The sequence below is a fragment of the Anomalospiza imberbis genome, chromosome 22 (genome assembly GCF_031753505.1).
Source record: "Anomalospiza imberbis isolate Cuckoo-Finch-1a 21T00152 chromosome 22, ASM3175350v1, whole genome shotgun sequence".
In the NCBI taxonomy this organism is placed as follows: Eukaryota; Metazoa; Chordata; class Aves; order Passeriformes; family Viduidae; genus Anomalospiza; species Anomalospiza imberbis.
In genome coordinates, this window is record NC_089702.1 from 4,101,442 (window position 1) to 4,119,693 (window position 18,252).

The 18,252-nt window shown below is 52.4% G+C and overlaps 3 protein-coding genes across 7 annotated transcripts in view; 2 read left to right on the forward strand and 1 right to left on the reverse strand.

Annotated features, from left to right (window-relative positions):
• The window catches only part of ODAD4 (outer dynein arm docking complex subunit 4), a 241,591-nt gene that overhangs the window by 202,854 nt on the left and 20,485 nt on the right, over positions 1-18,252 (forward strand). The window lies entirely within an intron of this gene.
• Positions 1-18,252, forward strand: part of ATP6V0A1 (ATPase H+ transporting V0 subunit a1) — a 65,514-nt gene that overhangs the window by 19,932 nt on the left and 27,330 nt on the right. The window lies entirely within an intron of this gene.
• CAVIN1 (caveolae associated protein 1) lies at positions 1,065-16,446 on the reverse strand. The gene is made up of 2 exons (XM_068212367.1): positions 15,466-16,446; positions 1,065-3,425 (listed from the first exon to the last, which is right to left on the reverse strand). The coding sequence occupies exons 1-2, from the start codon at positions 15,883-15,885 to the stop codon at positions 2,760-2,762; spliced, it is 1,086 nt and encodes a 361-aa protein (XP_068068468.1). The 5' UTR covers positions 15,886-16,446; the 3' UTR covers positions 1,065-2,759.

The window sequence follows — 18,252 nt, forward strand, 5'->3', positions numbered from 1 at the left end:
GATCATCCCTGTGGGGATGGACCCCTGTGGGGTTGTGAGGATGGATCCCATAACACTGTGGGGATGGATCCCTGTGGGGATCATCCCTGTGGAGCTGTGGGGATGGATCCCTGTGGGGCTGTGGGGATGGATCCCTGTGGAGCTGTGGGGATGGATCCCTGTGGGGATCATCCCTGTGGAGCTGTGGGGTTGGATCCCTGTGGGGCTGTGGGGATGGATCCCATAACACTGTGGGGATGGATCCCCGTGGGGATCATCCCTGTGGAGCTGTGGGGTTGGATCTCTGTGGAGCTGTGGGGATGGATCCCTGTGGAGCTGTGGGGATGGATCCCTGTGGGGCTGTGGCGATGGATCCCTGTGGGGCTGTGGGGATCATCCCTGTGGAGCTGTGGGGATGGATCCCTGTGGGGCTGTGGGGATGGATCCCATAACACTGTGGGGATGGATCCCTGGGGGGATCATCCCTGTGGAGCTCTGGCGATGGATCCCTGTGGAGCTGTGGGGATGGATCCCTGTGGGGCTGTGGGGATGGATCCCCGTGGGGCTGTGGGGATGGATCCCCGTGGGGCTGTGGGGATGGATCCCTGTGGGGCTGTGGGGATGGATCCCTGTGGGGCTGTGGGGATGGATCCCCGTGGGGCTGTGGGGATGGATCCCTGTGGGGCTGTGGCGATGGATCCCTGTGGGGCTGTGGGGATGGATCCCTGTGGGGATCATCCCTGTGGGGCTGTGGGGATCATCCCTGTGGAGCTGTGGGGATGGATCCCTGTGGGGATGGATCCCCGTGGGGCTGTGGGGATGGATCCCCTTGAAGCTCTGGCAATGGATCCCCGTGGGGCTGTGGGGATGGATCCCTGTGGGGATCATCCCTGTGGAGCTGTGGGGATGGATCCCCGTGGGGCTGTGGGGATGGATCCCTGTGGGGCTGTGGGGATGGATCCCTGTGGGGCTGTGGCGATGGATCCCTGTGGGGCTCTCAGTGTCAGCCCCACGCAGCGCTGTGGGGATCAGTGCCTGTGTGGCAGCCCCTCCCCAGCGCCCGGTGCCGCGGACAGGCTGCACACTGGTGGTTTACAAAAGAGACTTTATTGCTGCGCTGCTGCCTGGGCACAGCCAGGGACGGGCGAGGATCACCCGGGCTTCTGCCGCCCTGGCCCTGCTGTCCCGGCCCCGCAGCTCAGAGAAAACCCGTGTGAAAACTGCCTGTGGGCCCGCAGGAGGCTCCGTGAGGGCAGGTGACCTGCGGGCTGGGGTCCGCACGGGGCCGGGAACCACCAGCAGCCAAGAGCCGGTGCCCAGTGCCTCCCCACACCGGGAGCCTCGGGGCTGCCTGCAGCCGGCACACGGAACCGACCGGTCACACCTTCTGTGGGGAGGGAAGCTGTGGCAGGACCCCGAGGCCGGGACAGCACTGGACAATTTGAAGGAAAATAATTCTTAAAGGTAAAGCAAGTTTATATATTGGGTTACGTGAACAGCAGCAGCCTCGTGCTGGGGGAGCAGGATGGGGAATGAGGGGCTGGGGCTTGCAGCGGGGGCTGAGCCAGGCAGAGCCCCCAAACTTCCGTGTGCTGCCTTCGTGCTGCCTCAGGGCACGGAGTGAAGCTGCAGAAAGCAGGACACAGGGAGGAAAGCACAGGACATGGGCATAGGCATGAGCCTGAGCTGTGCCAGGACCCCTGCAGAAAGCAGACGCTCAGAAATGCTCAAGGTCCGCTGCTAGACAGGTGTCAAGGCCTCTTTCTGATGGTCTAGAGCCTCACATGGCAGCAGTGAATCCCACATCCCTCTGGAAACAAGTCCCTAGCTGGGGCAGCTGCTCCAGCATCACTGCCTGGGTGTCCCCCTCTCCCAGGGCAGCAAGCGTGGACCCCACTGCCTGCTGCCACCACCTCTGTGGCTGTGGAGGGAGCAGACCCAGCACCCCACCTCCATGCTGCTCCCTGCCCCTGGGACTCGCCATGGACCCTGGATCTCTGGCAGATCCGTGACCTGTGTGGGAAGCCTGCAGCTTGCGCGCTGTTCCTGCCACGGCCCCGGGGCACAGCGGGGAGGAGCAGAGGGCCCCAGCTGTGTGACACCCCGCAGGCGCCCACGGCAGGCCCAGCTGCAGGGTGGCTTCGTGCAAAGGTCACCCAGTCCTTGGGAGGGCAGAGAGGAGCAGCCCCACCTGCCCCACGCCAGCTCAGCTTTGCCACGTGCTGCCCATTTGCTCGGCTCTTCCCCCATCCCCGTGCACCGGCTGCATCCCAGTTCCTCTGGTCCCCCGAAGGAGCAGCCGGTTTGGGTGCTGGGAGTCTTCTTGCCTGCAGGGTGGCTGCACAGCCTGGCACAGGGGCTGGGTGGTGTGGGCTGGTAGACTATTTGCAGGAAGCTTTCTTGACACCGAGTTTTTCTTATGGAGGTCTCTTGAACTTTCAGCTGTACAGCTTCTTGGGATCAGCACTCTCCAGCTGGGTCAGGGCCCTGTCACTCAAAGCACATCTTCAGGTGTAGGGCAAGGAGGCTGCAGCAGGAATGGTCTCCGAGGGTGATTTAGTAGTGTAAGAAAAACAGTTCCGTGTTCTTAATGTTTATGTGCTAAAACTAAAATATAAAATACACCTTGTACAAGCAGGGCAGGGGATCGGCATTGGCTCTGCAGGGTAAGAAAGATGCATCGTGTACACTTCCCTGGGGCTCCAGGGCAGGGAGAGCTCGAAATGTGAGTGATATTGTGTTCAGGTGTCATCCACAACCCTTGTGCTCTGCAGCCCGTCCTACTCGCTGTCACTCTTGTCCACCAGTACCGCGTCAGTCTCCTCTGTGATCTCCAGCAGGGTGTGCATGTCGGGGCTTTCCCCACGCATCAGATCTGAATTTTCTCCTTCCTCTCCACCAACCTCCACCAGCTCTGTTGCTTTCACCTCCACCTCACCCTCTCTTATTTTCTTGACATGGAAAGTGAAAGGTGGCACTTTGTAGACAGCTGTCTTGGACCTGGCGTAGATGGTGTGGTCAGGGGTGAAAGACTTCCTCAGTTTGTCCCGAGAGCTCTTCATCTTCTCCCTCCTTTCGTTAGTCACAATTTTAGTGCCCAGCTTGTTCATCCTCTTCTCCAAGTTGTGGCGGGTCTTCTCCAAGTTGTGACGGGTCTTCTCCAGGTTTTCCTTGGTCTTTAGTTTAGTCTTTTCCATCTTCTCCTTTGAGAATGCCTTCTTAAAGTCATCCACCCTTTTCATGCCACTCCTTTTGATGCGTTCTGCCCGTGACTCTTCGATAATCTCTTCAATCTCCACCTCCTCATCCGAGGAGAGCTGGATGTGGTCCTCCTCCGCGTGGTCCTCACCCACAGGGACCTCCTCACCTTCACCTTCCTTCTCCAGCTTTTCACCTTCCTTTAGGGACTTGCTGATGCTCAGTTTAGATGGGAGCTTCACTTCATCCTGCAAGACACAGAGCGGAGCCAGTGAGACACACAGACACCGGCAACCCTGGAGCCAGCCCTCTCACGGCGCCACAGGGACATCGGCCTCCACCCAGCTAAACACACCCAGGTACCTCAGGCCTGGGCTCATCCTCCCTTACTTCAGCTGATAAGTTATTGTGAAGAGGATCTGCTTAGGACTCTCCCGTACCAGGACTCAGGCACCAGCTCTGCTCACCCTAGGCCGGCTCCAAATTCATCTGTGACACCAGAATTATGGGAAAGGCAGCCCAGCACTAAAACTGGAGCCTTTTCCCTTCTTCCTCTGCCCGTGTCACAGTCCTGTGCCCTCCAGTTTCATCTTTATCCCGGACCTGGCCATCACAGCCCCTCACTCCAGGGACATGTGGGCCACCAGGACTGTGGTTTTCAGGTCTCCAGCCTGGCCAGGTCCAGCTGCAGCCCCGAGCATGGCACAAGGCTGCAGAGGCACAGCCAGAGCTGAGTCTGGCCACAGCACCAGCGTGCTCACTCTGTCCTGGCTGCCCCCAGACTACACTCAGACTTTCCCAAGGCCTCAGGATCCAGATGTGAGGCTGGGACATCTCTTGGGATGCAGCAGGCTGCCCTGGTTTTCCTATTTCTCCACTGGGGAATAAGTTAGAGAATTTGCCCGAGTCCATATCTGGAGATGGTGGAGACAGTGGTCCCAACTCACACGGCCTGGTCTGCACGGAGACACAGCTCTACTTGGGACAGGGCAGGATTCATTCAGCTTCTCCGTGAGCCTGAGCCAGCCAAGTTCCTGATCCCAGTGGCAGAGGACAAGCATGTTCCTGGGAGAGGGGCACAGGTCTGGAGTGGGATTGGTTTTCATCTGAGCAGCACATAGCATGCGTAGCTGCTGCAGTGATTCACCTCTCTGTTCCCAGGACAGGCTGGAAATAGCCCATCACTGCAGCGAGCGTCACAGCTGCAGGGCTGCAGCTCACGCTCGGAAATTTATTGTCCAAGCAGTTTTAATCTACAGAGCTGGGTGGGAGAGGTGGGAGCTGCCAGGACCAGCCTGTCAGAAATCCAGCAGCAGCCAAAGGGCAATGTGTGGAACGGGCACACAGCATGCGGAACTGCTGGGCTGAGGTTTGGAGAAGAGCCTGGGCAGCAGGACAGCCAGGTGCCATTCTGAGCCCTGGGGCAGGCAGCAGCAGAACAGAGCAAGGATGTGATTCCCGTCCTGCACTGGCAGGAACCAGGCCCAGGGAAATCAAAGGGCAGTCCCTGGTGTACCCCAAGTGCTTGAAGTCCGTGGCAAACCCTGGAACACCAGCAGTGATTTGCCTGCCCCAGCTTGGGGAGGTGCCCTGGGACCCAGGAGGGTGACTTTGCTGTGACACCTCCCATGCTCTGCGTGTCACAGCAGCTGCCACTGCTCCACTGCAGCCGTGCATGAAGGAGCTGCACAGGTGCCAAGAGCCAGGACACGGGGATGGTTGTTCCCTCAGGCATGAGGAGGGGTGTTCCTGGTGCTGTTGTGGGACAGAACATCCCGGTCCCTGCTCAGCGCCGGAAGGGACAGCGTGTGTGCACACCCTCACCCTGAGCACTGTCCCACCCCACGCCACTGCCCTGCCTGACCAAGGTCACTGCCACTCTGTGGCTCTGGCCTGAGCTCCTGGACAGAGGCTGGAGGAGATGCCCTCCCTGCAGACACGGTAGCTGTCCCCAGCCCTCTGCACTGTCCTCAGCCCTGTCTTCCCTTGCACCCCTGGAGAAGTGACACAACTCATTGAATACGTGACTCCAGCACAGCTTCACCTGCGTGAAATCCAGAGGCTCTCAGCTGCTTTCTCATTTTTTCCCAAGTTCAGGTACTGTTCCTTGGGCCAGCTGAAGTTCTGGAAGCACAAGGGCATCTGGAGAAACTTTTGGGAACAGTGAAAAGCCAGCTCCATGGAGCACTGGGCTCAGTGAGGATGGCATGGGCTGCAGTGTCTGAGGTGAAAGCACAGAGCCTGCTGGAGCAGAGCTTTCATTCTGGGTTTTCTTCAGAGCAGAAAACTGTGCTGGGTGAAGTTCTTCACCCTCCAGATCACAGGTCAGGTCTCATATACTTTGTGGAGATTGAGGTGGAGTGGCCAACATGTGTTTTCTTCATTTGATGAGCGACTTCAGCAGAAAACAATATACATGATCTCCAGAGGGCCAGGTCAGTCCAGGGCAAACTCACACCACAGAGGAGGCAGGGATCCTGTTCTCCACAACAACACCTGCCAGAGCAATCCCAGAAAATTCCAGGGACCCTGCCCAGCCAGCAGAACATCAGGAACTCCAGCCACTTCCTTCCCTCTGAGGCAACACAATGAGCCAGAACAAAGGCATCCCCCTCTCGCCTGGCACGGCTTTCCCTGGAAATGGGCCATATCCTGCAAACCCTGATCCTATCAGCCCCTTGTGAGCTCCAGAATATGTGTTTGCAGAAAGAAACACCACCTCAAAAACTCCACGTCTGTCACATAAATAACAACCTTTCCTCGTGCTACACCAGTATATCCAGCTCTTGACTGAATTTTCTGATGTGATGGGGTGGGCTGTGCCAGCAATGCTCCCATCCAACCTCAGCAGCATCCTGCAGCTCTTGCCTCACAGCCACAAAGACATGGCCAGCAGCAGCTTTGGATACATGGGACAGTGGGAGCAACCCCTCTTGGGGTGCCTGCAGCTCTCCCTAATCCTGCACTTCACCTGGAGAGCAACAGCTGCCCAGCTCTGTGATCCCACAGGCTGCACTCAGGCACTTCTCCCACTCTGCCGGCCCTGCTCCATCCCCACAGCCCAAGCCCAGCCTCGCAGCACTCACAGCTCTGCTGTTGCCTCTGTCAGGAGGCACCTCATGGATCAGACCCAGAGGCACACAGGGAACACAGCCCTTCTCATATGTGAGGATCCCAGCCTCCCCCCTTGGGACTCTTTCCAAGAGCTTTTCTCCAGCTGTGTTTGGGAAACCCTTCATGTCCTGCTCCCGACCTCTCTCTCCTAGGCATGGTGTAATTCCTGCATTTCCTACCCTCAGCCCACCTCTTCCTCACTGATTGCTGATCTGACCAGTAGATAACCAGCTGGGGGACCACTGGAGGATTTTCAGCAGTGTGCTAAGGGACAGTCCCCAGAGTCCAAGCTCACCTGCATTCAGGGATTATTCCTGTGCGTTCAGGCACAGCACAGCTGGTGCAAGAACATCTACAATTCTGGCACATCTTAATGGGGACCAGCACGTTCTGCTGAGCATCCCTTGCATGTACCTCCCCCCTGCACCCAGGCACTGCCCAGGAGGTTTCTCCAGTGGGGAAGGCGAAGGGGAACTGCCTGGTGTGGGCAGGACATGCCCGCAGACACAGGCGTGGAGGATAATGGGACATGACTGGAACAATCAAGAACCATCCCAGGCTGGCTGCTGCACAAATCCCTGCTCTGTCCGAGCAAGGCACTATGCGCTCTGCACTTCATTTCACTCATGACTCATCCAGTTGAGCCACATTTTTAACACCAGGCATTCTATTTTTACTTGGAAAACACTGATCCTGAAGTGGGCGAGTCCAAAATCGTGGGTCTTGGCATCCCTGCTTGTTGGGGTGTTCAAAACCTGGCTCCCAATCAGCAGAAGCAAACCAGTTCTGTCCTCTCTGCTTCGATCCAACTGGCACAAGGACAGCGGGTAAACAACATTTTTCAGAAGATTTTGGTACCAGCAGCAGCAAACTCTGGTCCTGCTCTGTGTACAGTGTAGAGCTGCACCCAGCAGCAGGACAGGGACAGGGAGCCTGCATTATCCCTGTCACACAGACCTCCTGGGATGAGCTGTGCTTTGGGAAGCTCCCTGGCACTGGGCCAGTCCATCTGTGGACTTGTGGGCACCCAGAGGGGCCCCAGTGCTCACAGCCAGCCCCAAGGGCAGCTGGCTGCCAGCTGCTCTGTGTCCTCCTACTTCAAACAATTCCGAGCTGTTGGATCCTCAGCAGTCTCTCCTCGGCTCCCCTGAGTGGGCTTTTATCTGACATTGTTTTCGAGTTCCCTGGCAGTGAGTCACCCGCAGCCCACGGCCATGGACACCCGCCTGGTTGCTACAACACACGTAAACACTTCCCCTGGCGTATAAAAGGCCAAGGAGACACAGAGCTGAGCTGCATTCCCGGTCAGTGTGCAAGAAACAGAGTCCCAGCACTCCCGGCCACTCTGGTCTCCAGTTGGAAGGTTTAATGGAAGGTTCTCACATGCGCATGCAAATCACATCTGCAATTCATTTCACTCCGTTATTTTTACACAACTGCAACAGCACAAACAGAGAGTTTGGTTGATATTTGCAGCCATAACATGCAGAAAATGACCAGCTCACATTCCTGGGCTCCACTATGACCAAAGCGGGCTGATCCCAATGCTGGGTGAGCTAGAGCCTGTAGCCCCTCCTGCACCCCAGCCCTCCCTCTGTCCGCTCAGGGCAGCACAGCCTGGCCCTGGCCGCGGAAAGGCAGGGGAGGACTAGGAGGAGCTTGGGCAGCAAACAGCCCTCCAGATCAGGTCAAACTGTGCCAGGGGAGAACAAGTTCTGCTCTCCCGTTTCCATGATAACTGCTCGGCTGTGCCAGGCCTCAGAGGACACTGTTTTGTGCTGACCTTCCAGCAGTGTCATGGGAAGGAGAATTCAGCTATTCCTGAATAACAACAGCATGCCTGAGAAGCACCCTGAACATAGCAGGGCTCAGGAGCTCAGGAGTGTCTTGCACAGAGGGGACTGTGCTTTTCTCTCCAGAACCTTTGTGGAACAGACCTTTTCTGTGGAGACTGAAACTGCTAGATTGCTAGATTTTTTTTTTCTTTTATTGCTAGAACACACACACACAAAATTATATCTGACATTCTCCTTGAAAAGGAGAAATTTTCCCTGGAAGCTTTGCCCAGATCACAATTCCTGGATCTGGTTCACCCTCACCTGGCTCCTGGAATAGTTCTGTCCACCCAAGTGGCCATTCCCACTGGACAGTGCTGCACACATTGCTGGGTGACCCCCAAAGGGCAGATGGAACTTGGGGTGTTTTTTCCAGTAGCCGCACAATGACAGGAAGGCAACAGGCCACTGTGGCCTTGTGGCCAAAATGTTATACGAACAGCAGCTAAAGTCAGTGTGCGGAGGACCTGACTCTGAGCAAGCAGCGCCAGGGGCTGTGGCCAGACAGAAATGGGAGATGCTGCAGGGGCTGCCTGAGGCATTGGAAGTTTATGTCACAGTTTGTGCTCTCTGCCTGTTTTACCTGTTTAAAACAACAACTTCAAACCATATCACAATCACAAACTAATGCTCACAAGAAGCCTGAGGAGGTGGGTGTTCCAGGGCTGTCTTTCACTGGGAGAAATGGCAGCTCAAAGAACAGGTGGGATTTGCCCAGTCACAGCAGATGCCAGCAGAGCCAATTGCCCCTGGCCACTTGCCCTTCATGCAAGCCACCCAGCAGCTTCTCCCTCCCAGATCGCCTGAGGGAAAATCCCAGCTCCTCACACCCACGCTCATGCAGCAAGCACATTAGTTAGTCAGCAGCAGGATCAGCCTTGGAGGTCTGAGAGCCCGAGGCAGCCCCAAGCAGGCCAGAAGCAAAGGCTCAGAATCAGCAGCTCCCAGAGCTTCGAAGAGGTTCAGAGTAATCTTCAGGGGGTGCCGCTGACGAGGCCCTAAACTGCTGCCTCCTCGCGTGTCTTCTGCTGCCCTGGGCCTGTCTCCACGGGGTGGGCTCAGAGGGCAGTCCCTGGCGAAGACTCAAGGCATACCCGTGGCATCTTCTCGGGCTAAGATGAGGAAAACTGCGTTTCAATGGCCGGGGAAAGGAAGCACAATGGAAACACTTACCTGTTCCTTCTGGGAATCTGATTAAGAACAACAGTGATCCAGGTTAGCACCAGAACAGGCAGAGAGAAAAGGCACAGGGGTACCTTTTAGTAAAGGGAGAAGCCAGGAAGCAGAATTTGACAGAAAAAAGAGTCAGCAAAGATCTGTGAGATGGAGCAGTGTCCATCTCTGATTCAGAAGGCCCCAGGAGACACAGGATCCCTTCTGTGGGTTCAGGCACATTCCTACTGACACTGCACAGGGCCAGACTCTGCTCACGATCACAGGGATTTAGTGTCACCTGTTGGGAACATGTCTCCCTTTGCTGTGGTGTAGCTGAACTCAGAGTTTGCTTGTAAGTGTAAGATCATGAAAAAAAGGTGGTGTTTTTAACCTCCTGTGTTTATTGATTCAAGTGCAGAGACTGCAGAGATTGAAACAGGCGGGTGCAACTCCAGAACTCTATCCGCTGGTTTTGTCACGTACTGACATTACCCTAAACCAGCGCCAGATAATTCCCAGCAGCTCCCAGATCTCTGCACCCAGTGACACAGCAAAGTCAGGCATGGCCTTGACTCTGGGTTCCAAGGGTTGGACAAAGTTTGTGTCCAATAGTGCCAAGAGGTTCATGAAAAAAGAAGCCTCAAGCCTTAGAGACGAGACTTGAGTCCTGCAGTAAGAAGTCACCAAGGAATACTGCTGAGATAAAAAGAGCTAAAATATGAGGGGATAAAGCAAATCGGGTTGGGATTAGGTAAATGTTAGAGGACTAAATAGTTCATTCTCTAGTATCATCTCCCTGAGTAGCAGAGTCCTCCCAGCCTCTATAATTCTGGGTGTTGTACAATCCACCTGGCACTTCTTTCTATCAGGCACATCCAGTTACCCTGTGAGGAAGCTGTGTCTGAAAAGATGGATCTGTTTCATGAGCTGTGAGAAACAGCCACCTGGGACAGGCATCAGAGCTGGTGCAAAGGAAGGGAGGGAGGGTGGGGAGAGGAGGAGGCTGTGCTTGGAAAAATGCTTTGCCTTTAGTGAGTTAGAAGAGAGGGAGAGCTGTAGGAAACAGAAAAGTAAATAGATTGAGAGTGAAAGGGAGCTTTTTTCCCCCTCTGACAGCATTAAAATTTTTTGATGCCGTTATCAGTCTGTTTGTACCTCTGGCTTTGCTCTCACATCTACTCCTCCCGGATAAATCTGTCTGAGCTGATTGATGACTCCGGAGCTGCTCCTGAACAGCAAAGCAGCAAAAAAGGGATTTGTATTACAGATCGTTTGCAGACACTAACATTTGCATCCTCACATAAAGCTGAAGACTAAACATCCTGAGACTTTTTATTCTAAATATTTGATTTTCCTTTACTGATACTGCACATTTTGTTTCTGCTCTTTGTCTATCTCGCGGCTGGACAGTGGACCCACAATCCTTCAGCTGCCCTGTAAGTTGTAGGAGATCTTGCAGAATCAAGAGGACAATCCCAAATGGGATAAAAGAGGGCTAAGCCTGTTGCTGAATAGTTTATAAGTCATTGCTCTGTCTTCTGGGTTGTGCACATGAGAGGCCTGAAGGAGTAATGTGTGATAGGAGGGATATTACCTCGGGTTTGTTTTCATGAGCCACTACTCATCCAATCTAACCCTATCCCAATGGCTGGGCAGCCTCTGGCCCTTTGCTCTGAGACAATTTATGGCTGCACAGCTCAGCCTGGAACTATAATGGTGAAAGGATTTTAGCAAAGCAAACACTTCTGGCACCAGCTGCTTATAAATAATAGCTGAGCAATGAAATATTAATGCAGTTGATACTAGACTGCAACAGAGAAATCCATGCTCCAGAGTTGTCTGCTGGTAGACTGGTAATCTACACTAAAAGAAATCCTAAGAGTCAGAGCTATTAACATCCTGACTTTTTTTAAGGCTCGGTCTCCTCTGAATTATCATCTTGAAACTCTTATAGTTCCATAATATGCAGAGAATATGCAAGATTGTTGTACATTGGGATATTCATGTGGTCCCCCTGCAATGGAGGCAGCACTGACAGGAGCTGCTTTAGACTGGATTTGCAGTGAAAGTGAAACCCACTTTTTATTTTAAAGTATTATCAGAAAATAAATACAGTGCCTGCTGCACTGCAAATCCCTGCTGTGACCCACTGGGAAGAGGGATGGATGTTCCAGCACAGAGAGCTCTCAGCCACGTGGAGCCAGCTGGTCTTGCAGGAAAAGCACCCCGTGGGTACCTGGTGCCTGTGACTATCCCAGTGCTGTCACCAAAGTTGCTTTGGAAATTCCTATTTACTTTTTAATGCTGGTAGCTGGGCAAGCTGCACTGAACTGCAGGCACGTCACCCATCCAGGCTGTCCCTCAGGGCTGCGGATCTTGCTGGCTCTTGTCAATGTTCCACTGCCATTAGACTCATCATGAATGAGTTTCTGAATTATTAATTTGAAACAAAACCATAGCTTAGGGCAGCTGCCATTCTGTTTGGGCAGTGGAGAAAGGCTGTAGCCCGTGGGCAGTGGGTTTGTATGCCCTGGGGGTCCCTGCTCATGTCTTTTTCGGCACTCTTTTGAGGAGCAGAGACCCAAAACTGAGGCAGTTCAGTTCTGGCCCCTGAATCTGTCACACTAATGTGTGGGTTTGAAATCTACCCCTCCTTCTCTCGATGTACAGTCTCCCGTCCGTATAAGGCCCACGCGAGCACAAAGCCAGGCTGGGCTATTTATATTTCCTTGCCCAGCCCTACCCACCCAACGCTGCATGGCTGGGATCCAGGTCCCACCCTGCTCTCCCAACAGCACAGCCCTTCCCACGGAAAACTCACATCTCACACAGCTCAGAGCGGCCACCAAAGCCCCCTGAAGAGCAGATGAGCCCCACGAGAGCCTCCCAACAGGACAGTGTGGGGAGCACTCACCCACACCCCTCAGACAAAGGCTGCTCTTCCCAACAAAAACACTGCACATCCCGAGCCAGAGCTCCCAGAGCTCGGCGCCCACACGAGCCTCAAAATAAAGGAGCGGCACACTTTGGAAATTCAATACTCCGTGTGCGTGCCGAGTGCTGCAGGGGTTTGTCCGGTTGTAACAAAATCAGCCTTTGGAATTTGCAGGAATAAGTTTAATTGTCAAAAACAGTTTGGAGGAAAATGCCAAGCTTACATAAACTGCCACGTGCCACTCTCCAGCTGAACGCGGCACAAAGTCTGGTTTCAGAGCAGTAGCTGCTTGCACAGGACATCCATTATTTAACCATGAACTGTAGTAACCAGCCCCATGTTCAGGATCCTAAAACCAGGAGATTTGGGATGAAGTCACTTTAGTTTGTTTTTATTAGCAACCGCTCTCACGGAATTTTTTGGTGTCCTGATTTCTGTGAAAGACAGGAGCCTGGGACAGAGGCACAAAGGAAGCTCTGAGCTCTGTTCCCAGGGGCTGCTGAGCAGTGCAGGCACTCACTGACATCAGACTTTTTAGGAAGGTAAGTTCTGCACTGAACGTCTTCGTACACAGTGGCCTGTCAAAGCTGTCACCTCTGCTTTGGCTCGGCAAGTTTTCAAAAGAGAAAGATGGGGCAATTTGGAGGGGTACGGTTGTTTTCGAGTTTTATTCTAAAGAATTGATCTAATTCCCTACGTTAAGTCTATACAAAAACTCTTAACTTGGAGAAATCAGACCAGCTCCGGGCAAAATCAGCTCAAAGAGGGTAAGCAAGTGAGAAAACACAAGCACAGATGGGACTGAGAATGATGCCTGAAATGTCCTGCTCAATACCTCCCCTCAGCCAGGACATGGGAGTGATATCCAGCCCTGCACTTTCTCTCCCAGATTTTGAAACCGCCCCAGCAGATGTGCTCAGGATCATGCCACAGGCCAGGCTTTCCCTGATAAAAATTTGGTTTTCATCTCCTCCTAATCTACAGCAAGCAAAACACAATTCTCACAGGTAGTCTGACTTCCCTCCAAGGTGCAAAAGGTCTTATTTGCACTCCCGAAATAATCCCTCCACAATGGCTGAAGCCCCAGGACTCAATGCTGAGAGAATAATCAAACATCAAGAACCAGCAAAGAGCTCATTTATCTTTACCTCATTTATTTCTTCCAACTGCAGAACTGTGCAATGAGGTTCACCTTATTAGAACAGGACTCTTGCTCTGCTCAGATCTCTCACCCGAAAACAGCCACGCTGGGATTATGGAATATTTTATATCTCTAAGGATGAGTTTATCTCTTGTTCTCCAAAAGAAAAATCTAATAAATCTTTGGACCTCTTGCCGCAGCAACTGAAAACACACAGGAGTCACCCCCAGCTTGAGAAAAGTAGCTTTCCATGAGTCAGAGAGGTGCAATAATGCGTTCAGCACTGCAGCATTAATTACATGACCAGTAACAAACCCAACAGACGCTTTGGTAGGTGGGGGTCTGAGAAGTGAGACACTGAATTAGATGAGAGTTATTTTGTAATTATTTGGTTTTAACTGTAGACACGGTTAGGAAAGCACAGTGAATTGCTCAGTTAACCCCCGGGGTGGACCCCAGCGCTGCATGCTTTCCCACTGGGGCCGGCTCTGCTCCACTCCCGTGGAAGTGCCAGCACGTCCATGAGGGCACAAACGGCTCCATTTCACATGGTGCAAACCTGGAGAATTCCTTACCTGTGCTCTGTGACATTCAAATCACACTAAATTCCATGCTGGGAAATTATCCTAAATCCCACATAATTTCTTCCCCTAATGTCTCCACGATTCCTCAAGTCCCTGGCACAGCCCCTGGCCAAACAACGCCATCCGAGGCTGCTCTGTCCTCACCAAAGCAGCAAGGGCAGGCCCCAAGCCTTTAGAAGCAGGATTGCTTTTTCATATTCGAAAAGAAACTCTGCTCAATATCAATAAGCCGCAGCAAACCAACACAAACTGCCCATGAAACACTAACCTGCAGATGTTTGGGATGCTTCCCAAGGACCTTGAACCTTGCCAACTTCCTACCTATTTCCGTAACTGACATGGAATGTTATGTTTAAACAATTCCCTCCACTCATTTTGTAGTGGTTGTTGCTTCTATTTTATTTTTCCAAAGGGCTTGTAACAAATTCATACACATTTATCTGGCTATAGCTGGTTGTGTTTCCTGTATGATCTGAACAGGCTCAAGTATTTCAGCCTTTCAGCTGTGAAAACAACAAATGCTCAAGCTCTGAACCAAGAAATCCCACAGGCCCTGTACGTGTCCGAGCCCTGAGCCTGTCATGAGCCACTCGCCCTCAAACCTCACAGAAAGGACCATTCTCCCTTTTATTCTGCTTTTCTTCTCTCTCTTCCCATGATCAGCACTCGAAGCTTCTCCATTTGTTCCTAGCGCTGGCTATTATTAACCCAGAGGCTTTCAACTGTAGCATTAACTGTTTCACTCACTTTTCTCCCCTGGCCCAAGAGAAGAGTTTGCTCTGATGCAGAAAACTAACTCCAGGCAGGAAACCTGAGAGAATCACGTTCCTCTCTGTCTCCTTGTTTAATGTTAAGTGAAAATTCCAACACTTAGTGCAGGGGTGAACATCAAGCAAACCAAAGCTGTTATCGAGACCAAACAACAAGGCTTGCAGGTTGCAGAAGAAAGAAGATGGGAATTGTACAAGCCCTCAGCAAAGGCTGCCGTGAGCACTGCCAAGCTCAGGGGGCTGGGCTGGATTTTCTTTGACAGCTCTATCTGCCCTGGCTGGACAGATTAACCCTGAGGCTGGGGTTACTATCACTTGTTACCAGATGCATGTCACAAATTTGAAATATCATCGGTCTCCACGTAGCCATACACATGGTGTCTCTTGGTAGAAGAGACGTTGGCAGATGGATTTACAACACCCCCTTCCAGATCCCAGAGCACTATTGCTCTTTGTTGAGCTAAGCAGTTAAATCGGGTTATTTTGATACTTCTGGCCCATTGCAGTGAGTTCTTAGTTCCCTATCTGCATTAAAATTCCTGTTAAATGGGACAACTCTGTCAAACTTTGTCTTAGGACACACAAAAAATGTTAAATCACGAATGAGGTAACGGGGGACCCGCCCCAGTCTGGACTGCCAGACAATCTGGGGAGTTCGGGAGAGGGCTGGGCCGAACATGCAGCCTGACAGGACCCTCAGCAGAGAAAACACCCACTAAACAGGATGTAAAGACATAACGAAACAGTTCCTTACCTGATAGATCATGACTTTGAAGTTCCTGCGTTTCAGGAGCTCTGCTTCATTGGCCTCCAGCTTCTTGATCTGCCCGGCTTGCTTCTCCAGGTTCTGCCGCACCGTTTTCACGTTGACGCTCACCTTGCGCACCTTCTCCAGCATTTTGTTGACAGTGTTGCTGGTGGTGGTGTGTGCCTTGGTCAGCTTGGTCAGCTCTCCCTGGATGCTGGTCACTGCGCTATCCATCTCTTGCTGTCTCTCCTCCAGCTGTGTTTGGGTCAGCTGGATCTGATCCACTGCTCCGATGATCTTGTCCAGAAGGGTCAGCACCATCACCCCGTTGATCTGGTCTGGTTTGATGGGCTCCTCGGGCGCTTGCTCCTCCGAGGTCTCAGAAACGGTGGGTGGCTCGATGATTTGCAAGGTGGTGTCCTCCATGGTCGCTCGGGAGTCCTGGCTCACCCGGAGAAGCTGTCACTGCAGGGAGAGAGCAGGGAAAACTGAGCCCGAGCCTCAGCTAAACTCCGCACTGGGAGACACGCCAGGAATGGGGAGCGCAGTGAGTGAGTGTCTGTGCTGAAATTCAAATGGCACAGCTCCGCACAGCCGTCCAGTGGAACTGCCCTGCAAAATTTTCCAGGCTTGCAGGTCATTGGCTGACTCCACCTCAGCTATAGAAAAGGAGCCGCTGCCAAATGCCTGCTGACCCACCCTTTTGAAATGATTAAAATAGTTGGAGGGGAGACGATGGCTCTGCATGCAAACACAAGCACAGCTCAGCCAGGAATGCAAAGCCCTGGAACTGCAGCCTCCCCTTCTTTACTCTCAGTCTAAAGGCACTGAAGTAACAGGAAGAAAAAATAAAATCCTTTACTAAACGGCTCGGAAGCTGCTGGGAAGAGAGTGGGAAGCAAGCAGCCCCATCTGGGCACAGCTGTGTGCACTGAAGGCTGGTTTAAACAACTGCACATGCTGAAGTTCAGCTGGAACTTCAGACCTTTTGCCAATACTTAGGTTTGTTTTTTGGGGTTTTTTTTGGGCTTGGTTTTTGTTGTTGTTGTTGTTTGTTTGTTTGTTTGTTTGTTTTTTCTCCCCAGGACTACGAGAGCCTGAATTTCAGTATTTTAAAGAAATGCTACAATTTGAATTCAGTAAGTTACAGCATGAAAACTGGGCTGGAATCTCTCTAAGATACAAGTCTGCATGTTAGGAATGCCCCCTCCCATGAATGTACAAGAGGCGCACAATAGTACGTGCAGGGTGCAACCCATCTCCACACAGATTTAACTCAGAGAAGGATAATTCACTGCTGAAGTGAGGCAGCTGGGCACTCCCCCTGAAGGAGCTCTCCCAGCTCTGCAATCCTTGAGGCTTCTGCAGGTCCAGTCACCAGACTTTAAATGCAGGACACACAGCAGTGTGTGTACACTGCTTGTAAGCAAAGCCCAAATTACTTGTGGATTTAGTGGTAAAAACCCTAAATCGTTCAAAACAGGGAGACACGGGGGAGGCACCACCAGATCTTGCAACAACCCAGCTGAACATGTCTGGAATGTGGAGAAGGAAAGTTCAGATCTTGGGAGTGACCCTGGGCCAGAGCCTTCCCTGGTTCTGGGGTTTGCTCAGCCAGAGGGAACCAAGCGCCCATGGACAGAGCTCCACTTGGGAAGGCTGTGGGCACGCTGGGAAGGTGGCAGCTTCCCTCATTCTACAGCTCTGACAACGGGTATTCACCCTCAGCACCTCCTGCCACGCCAAGTCTGCTCTCAGCCTTTGCCACTGGCTGGCAAATACCAGGGAGAGCCCTGGGCTCCTCCCGGCTCACTGGAGAAATGATCCAGCCCAGCTACACGCTGGGCAAGCCCGACAATGTCCCGCAGCTGCAGAGGGACATTGCTCATGCACCATGCTCACAGCAGTCAGCACTTTCCCTGCTGCGTCCCTGCCCCGTGACGGCTCACCGTCCCCACTGACCTGGGCCCGGTGCCTCTGGGGTCACAGGATTGTACCCCGTGCCCCCCCGGCAGCCGTTACGTCACGCAGTGAAAACAGGCTGCTTTCTGTACACTGTTCTTTCCTGGAGGGATGTTTTTCCAGAGCGTTTATTTCCAGTGTTTGCTGCTGCTGCTGAGAGTTCCACGAAAAGAAAAGGCCCCAGAGCTGCTTGTCCCTGGGGTCACCTGCTCCAGAGCGGGCTTCCACAGGTGAATGTGTACAGGGCAGGACACACGTGGACCAGAGCTCCTTGAATTTCTCTGCAGGAATTCTGAATATATGAATTCAGCCTCTGAAGTGTTATGTAGAGACTCATCGGGGTCACAATACAAATTCCACTGAAGTAACAGATTGATTAATTAATTAATTAATTGAGCATTTGATCAAAGCCTGAAGCTTTCAGAGGTCAGTTGTGGAGCAAAGGCGGTATTTGAAGTGTTTGACTTCCATTCCATGGGTGACTCCAATGCATCTCTGTGCCTTTGGGAATAATAATAAAAAAAAAAAAAAATATCTGCCTGAGTAAGTAGGTCAGTGTGGATAGAACCAGACAAACCCACAGGCCAGGGATGTAAATCTGCTCCTGGGTGTGAAAAACGCCAGTCGCTTGGTTTTTAAAATTTTAAAAGTTTAGTAATAAGAAAATAGGTATAAAAATAGTAATACAATTAGAGTAATGAAAATTTAGAGTTAGGACAATTACAAGACAATAAAAAGCAAAGAATTACGGACGTCCGGATGCTCTCGGGCACTTAAGCCCGATAAGCATGCCTTGTGAACAAAGGAATAATCTTTAAAAGCAGTAGCCTG

Excerpts from the sequence above, each read along its gene's own strand:
- CAVIN1 (XM_068212367.1), bottom strand. The coding sequence starts at position 15,885 with ATGGAGGACACCACCTTGCAAATCATCGAGCCACCCACCGTTTCTGAG. Across the intron at positions 3,426-15,465 it reads TCAAAGTCATGATCTATCAG|GATGAAGTGAAGCTCCCATC; the intron begins GTAAGGAACTGT and ends TGTGTCTTGCAG.